The 6,000-nt window shown below is 53.4% G+C and overlaps 1 protein-coding gene across 17 annotated transcripts in view; it reads right to left on the reverse strand.

Moving 5' to 3' along the window:
- PLEKHA6 (pleckstrin homology domain containing A6) overlaps positions 1-6,000 on the reverse strand; it is a 135,556-nt gene that overhangs the window by 40,235 nt on the left and 89,321 nt on the right. For 16 of the 17 annotated variants that reach the window (XM_032878359.1, XM_032878358.1, XM_032878361.1 and 13 more), the window contains one exon: positions 109-189. In XM_032878359.1, the coding sequence (XP_032734250.1) occupies positions 109-189 (81 nt within the window). Of the gene's footprint in view, positions 1-108; positions 190-2,744; positions 3,159-6,000 lie in introns of those variants that run through there. The other variant, XM_032878364.1, reaches the window with a different exon arrangement.

Below are 6,000 nucleotides of genomic sequence, written 5' to 3' on the forward strand. Positions count from 1 at the left end.
GTCCCTCTGCTCTCCACCCCCTCCCTTCCCCTTCTCAGCTGCAAAGTGTGGGGGTGGGGCGGCGAGCTGGATGGGAAGGTCAAGCAGCCAGCAGAGGAGCAGACATACGTTTTCAAGTTAAATTTTTTGTTTTCTTCTGGGACCTGGCCAGTCACTGGGTGTAGAAATGTGTTCCGTCTTTCATTGTGGCTGTGGAGGCAAAGAACAGACAGAAGTCATGTTAAAGATGGAGAAGCCAGAGACACTAACTAAATGGTGGGCCGGCCCTGGGCAGTGACAGGGAGGGGGTGACCATGTAGGAGATGGCCCCTCTGTCCTCTGTGGGGTCTGGGCACGGCAGGATGGAGGGCTGGGCAGTAGAAAAAGCAGCTGCAGTGAGGTGGGGGTGGGGAGACCCCTTTCACTAGTCAGTGCTAACTACTGATAGAGACCCCCCCGAATAAGCCCCACGTAACCCCCTCAGTGGTGACCCTGGGAGTGTGTACGCGGGTGGGGGCAGGGACCTCCGTCAGCTGAGATGTCCCTGTGCAGCAGGTTCTCTCCCAGAACAGCTCCAGCCAGTGCTCCACATAAAAATTGCTCACTCATTATTTGCTGAAAGAATTCTCCTGTGAGGGGCGTCTGGGTGGCTCAGTCCTTAAGCATCTGCCTTTGGCTCAGGTCATGATCTCAGGGTCCTAGGATCAAGCCCTGCATTGGGCTCTCTGCTCAGCAGGAAGCCTGCTTCTCCCTCTCCTACTCCCCCTGCTTGTGTTCCCTCTCTGTCTCTCTCTCTCTGTCAAATAAATAAATAAAATTAAAAAAAAAAAAAAGAATTTTCTTGTGGCCTTGGACTCCTTCCGCTCCTGTTTTATGTACCATCTCTTTCTTTAGGTGAAGCCAGAGATCTGGAAGCTCCATTCCTGGGCTTGGGCAGGGACCCACTCACACTTGGGGTCCAGGGTTTCTGTATCTCAGGGGCTGAGATGCTGCTGAGACGTCAGGGCTGGCAGGCATGGAGGTGAGTGCCAGCTCCATGGTCAGACCCAATTAAGGGTTGCTGGGGCCTGGCTCTGGGGCAGGGTGTGGGGAGGACAGCCTGCCAGGAAGCAGGGTCTGTGCAGACGCGGACGGGGAGCAGAGCCGTGGACGCTCCTTTGGGAAGGCTTGCTGTGCGTGGCTCTCCGGCTGGCCGAGTGTCAGCCTAGCTTCCTGGCAACTCTGGGGGGAGACAGGGGAGGAAGGATAGTAGATAGAACTTGGAGGGGGGCTGGTGCCATGGGCTAAGCCACACATGGAAGCCATTTGTGATGGATTCTGCAAGCAGGGGACCACTTGGCAAGAATGTTCCAGATTGTAAGCATCTAGCCAGTGGGGGGGCTGGGTGAATTTTAAGGTCCTCTTCACCCATCCCTCTTGAGAGATACTGTGAGAGCCCAGGACAGGTTCAGTCCACCTCAAGAAGCAGGCACCTCGACAGAGCATGCTGAGGCCATGTCAAGCTTGGGGGCCCTAACACGAGGCCACTGGAGCACCCCTACTATGAAGACCCGGGGCTGCTTGGCCAGGGGCAGGAGGAAATACAGCCTGGCTCTGTCCCTTCAGCTCCTTGAGGGAAGTAACATTTTGTGGCAACCCCTCCCCCGCCAATAGTCCAGGAATCCCACCCCCAGTGCTGTCTGTTGAAGCTAATGATAACATCAAAGTGTGTTTTTTCAGTTTCCAAACCAGCCCTGTTCAGATCGGATCCAAAGGCCTGTGGCAGGGGCGCTGAGGTGGCTCAGTGGGTGAAAGCCTCTGCCTTAAGCTCAGGTCAAGGTCCCAGGGTCCTGGGATTGAGCCCTGCATCGGGCTCTCTGCTCTGCGGGGGATCCTGCTTCCCCACCTCCCCTGCCTGCCTCTCTGCCTATTTGTGATCTCTGTCAAATAAATAAAAACAAAATCTTTAAAAACAACAACAACAACAAAGGTCTGTGGCAGATACAAGCCCCATGGACAGTGGCCACAGTCCATATGGGAATCCGGGTTTGGCAGCTTGGGCTTGCCGGCCAGGACCCTAAATCTGTCCAGTGTCCGCCAGGCGTGGGCTGGAACTCCAACACGTTTCTCACCTGCTCCCCCTTCTTCTCCAACTTACTCCCTCCTCCCTCCAACAGGGATACTCTCCTCAACTTAACTGCAGGGGATCTTTGCAAGGAAGGGTAGCTGTTTCTAGTCACCCCCTCCTTGGCTCTCTCTCCCCCATCGGGTGGGGGAGGGCGGGTGAGCAGTCTGTGAAAACAAGGTCCTCAAGGTGCCAACATCTCTGCTTTTTCCCAGTGGCACACCGCGCCTGCTCGCCACCTCCCACGTCCACCCGCCCCCCCCAGCCCCCTTCTGCTCTACATGGTCCCTGTGCTAACTGCTGGAACCTTCCCCACAGGCACTGGTATAGACAGACAGACACACACACATACACACACAGAAGCACACACAGCCTGCTGTCAGCCGGCACAGGTCTCTCAAGGTACGGTGAATTTCTCCCTGCCCCAGACTCTCCTACCCAGCAACCCCTACGAATGACGTCCTCTCTCCATCCCGCCGCTACCAATTTCAAAATAGCTTCCCCTTCACAAGCACTGCAATGCAGCAGCCATTGACCTAACTCCTCTTCCTTCTCCAGGTCAGGTCTGGCAGGGCCTTCCCGCTGAAGCCCCCAGACCCGACGGGCTGCCAATGCACCTGCTCACCGAGCTCGGCTCACCATCCACAGAAGAGCTCCCTACCTGACCCGTCGATCAGCCCGAAACTTCAACATCCTTTTGGCAGCTCTGATCCCTGTTCGGCAGCCTCAGAGGACCTGCCAGCCACCCTGCTCTTACCATCCCTCTGAGAAGTAAGTCCTCCGGTCCCCAGGGCCAAGCTCAGGGCACGCGGCAGGCTCCAGGGCTGGGGGAGGGGGAGGGGCTCTCGACGGGTGGTGGCAGGGGGTGCCCAGATGCCCAGGGCAGGGTGAGGTGGTGGCTGTGGCTTCCTAGCATCCAGCCCAAAGGCTGTTGTCTGAGTGCTGGAGGCAGAATAAGGGATCAAGGATGATATCCTCCCGGCTCAGGTCCCCAGGGAGAAAATGCTGAACCGGAGAGACAGGCGTGCGCTGAGCAGGTGTGCAACTTCTAGGTAGTCCGACCCCGCCGAGCTAAGGACACAGAGTAGCTGGGCGGGCGGAGTGGTCCGGGGCTGTGTTCCCATCTGCACAGCAGACGCTCGCGCCAGCCCAACCTGCAGGAAGGCAGTCTTCCCTGCCTCCCGACCCCCCAGCCAAGAACACCGTGCCCCGGGCTGCAATCCGCGTGCTTCTCAGAGACCCTTCCGATCCTGGGGGCACAAGGGTTCAGGGAGGCTCCAGACTCGTGCTGCCCTTGTCACCGCTGCCTGGAAGCTGAGATGAACATTCCCCACGCCTCCTAGCCTGTCCAGACTTCTGCGCAGCCGGGCCACAGGGAACGGGGCTTCTGGGCTGTGTCCCCAGCACGCTCCCTTAAGACCCAGCCCCAGCTGGCGGGCCCTCCGCCTGGGGTCTGGCTGAGGGGCACGTGGAGCCCATGGGCGTGGGTGTTGTGCAGCCAGAGCTCGTGGCAAGGTCCTGGCTCCTCTGCTTGGGTGAACTTGAAGGGAAGCGTCCTCCAGAAGCTTGTGAGGAAGAGGGCGGCACACAGGGCTCGGAGGGGGTCACCATGTGTTTACTTCTGAAAATCTTCCCAGATGCCATATGATAAATCCCAGCTGGCAACTGTCAGATCTGCTCAGGGGCAAGGAGGTTCGCATTGCCGTGAAGTTCCCCGAACTCTCCAGTGGCCAAAGACGGTTAGATTCCCCCCTTTTCCTGATGTCCTCCGTGTCTCGGGGCCCTTGGACTACAAGGGTCTTCTGAAGGTCATCTCTTCCAGCCCCCTGCCTCCAGACCAGCTCACTCTGCAATCAATCTCATTCAGTGTCCTGGCTCTCATAAGGGTTCTAGCAAGGGAGGCTCCAGACCCACTGTTACCTTCTGCTGCTGAGATGTGTTCTTTTGATATCAAATTTCAGTCCCTCCGGCTTTCTGTATCATTCCATTTCTGTCTCCGGATGACAGAATCCTCTCTGACCAACGTGGTTCTTTACAGCTGCACCATAGCAGTCTGGTGTCATCAGTGTCTGTTGTTATGCCACAACAGACACTGAAAGGGAAGGGCTAATCTAATTTTTTGGATTGAGGTCAGAACTCAGTCAGAGAACGGTGCAATCAGTGAACAGATAAGCAAATGGACAGCATTATTACTGAACCCGTGATGCGACAAGCTGGTTGGACGGAGCTTGGGGTCATCAGCTCCTGATACTTAAGCAACGAATCTTAAATCCAAACAGTATACACATTCAACTATTTCATGGTACTTTTGCAAATGGCGACAAGAGGCTTCAGATCCCACCTCTCCCCATCCCGGGCCAATTACCTGAGCCCTGCTGTGGTTCTGGGGATCTGAGCCCTCTGCCTGCACGCGGTAGGTGCCAAATAAGTATTTGTTGAATCAAGGAGTGAATGAATGAACAAACAAAAGAAACTCTCCATACTCTGACTTCATTTTTAGCCACCTGCATTTGGAGTTCGACACTCTATTACCAAGAGCTTCCCCATCTCGGCTCTCTCTTAAAATTAATTACTTCCTCTCCGTGAGAGAAGCTCTGTATCTGCCGGCCTCGCCCCCTCACTCAGCTCCCCTGCCTGGCTCCCCCTTGAATATATAGCTTGGCTTTGATCCATCTTCATTAGGAGGCGAAGAAAATTAAGCTCATTTGCACAGGAGGAGGGGGTGGGGGTGCATTGGGAAAATGAGTTTTCTTCCTCTAGAAGGCAAATATATCCCCTTTCTCTTCAAGCCCAGCTCAGGGGCCTCCCACAGGCTTTGCTTAAGTTGTAAGTTAAATTACTTCTCCAGTGCCCAGTGAAGCTAGCACAAGGGGATAGGAAGGAAGGCTCAGGGGCTTCCCCAGCTTGGTGAGTGCTCGGAATCCCTCAGGGTTCAAGCACACAGAATGCCTAGCTGGGTTTTTTTTCCTTCACCACTAAACTGCACAGAATGATAGGTTTCCTCTTTAGGTTAGACATCAGGAAGAACTTACCAGGCATATAATAGGTAAAAAAGGAAAACAAGTCTTGATAACTAGTTTCTTTTCTCTCTTCCTTTTTTACTCTCTTCCTCTATTTCCTTTTCTGCCAGGGGAATGTCAAAGGTCTCCATTTCTCGGGAACAAATTATTACAAATTCGTCTCCAAAAGGACCTCCTGATTCCACCCAAAGAGGGGGAGCATCTCAAACAGTAAAGGAGATTCTGTGATGGGGCACCATGTGGTCACCATGTCCGCTGGACCTACAAAGGTGGCCCCAAGGGCAGTGCCATCAGTGAAAAGAGATTTTGGCAAGACCAGGCTTTCAGTCCAAGACCAGCATGAATTAGCAGTGTGACCTGACTTCTTTGGTTCTTCATTTTCTCGTGCACAAATGAGATACCTTCTAATTCTATGAAATAATAGCTGTAAATTTCCTTTTTTTTTTTTTAAAGATTTTATTTATTTATTTGACAGAGAGAGAAACCACAAGCACGGGAAGTGGGAGAGGGAGATGCAGGAACCCCACTGAGCAGAGAACCCAAAGTGGGGACTCGATCCCAGAACCCTGAGATCATGACCTGAGCTGGAGGTAGATGCTTAACCCACTGAGCCACCTAGGCACCCCGAGCTGTAAACTTTCAAAATGTGAAACGTTTTATGCATAAGAGATAATGCCTAAGACTATTTTGCTTAAAAACAAATCAAGATGTATCCCAGGTGCCAGAGCTAGAAAATGACAACCACACAGTCTCAAGCCTAAGAAGGTGGTGTACGGAGGGCGGGGCATTGTGCACGCAGGGGGCCAGCATTCCTGAAGTGCCAACACCAACTTTGTAATATTACATTTACATATTATATATAATAAATATATATAATATATATTATATATAATAAAT

This window comes from Lontra canadensis, unplaced genomic scaffold (genome assembly GCF_010015895.1).
Source record: "Lontra canadensis isolate GAN:19392208 unplaced genomic scaffold, GSC_riverotter_1.0 scaffold63, whole genome shotgun sequence".
Taxonomy (NCBI): domain Eukaryota; kingdom Metazoa; phylum Chordata; class Mammalia; order Carnivora; family Mustelidae; genus Lontra; species Lontra canadensis.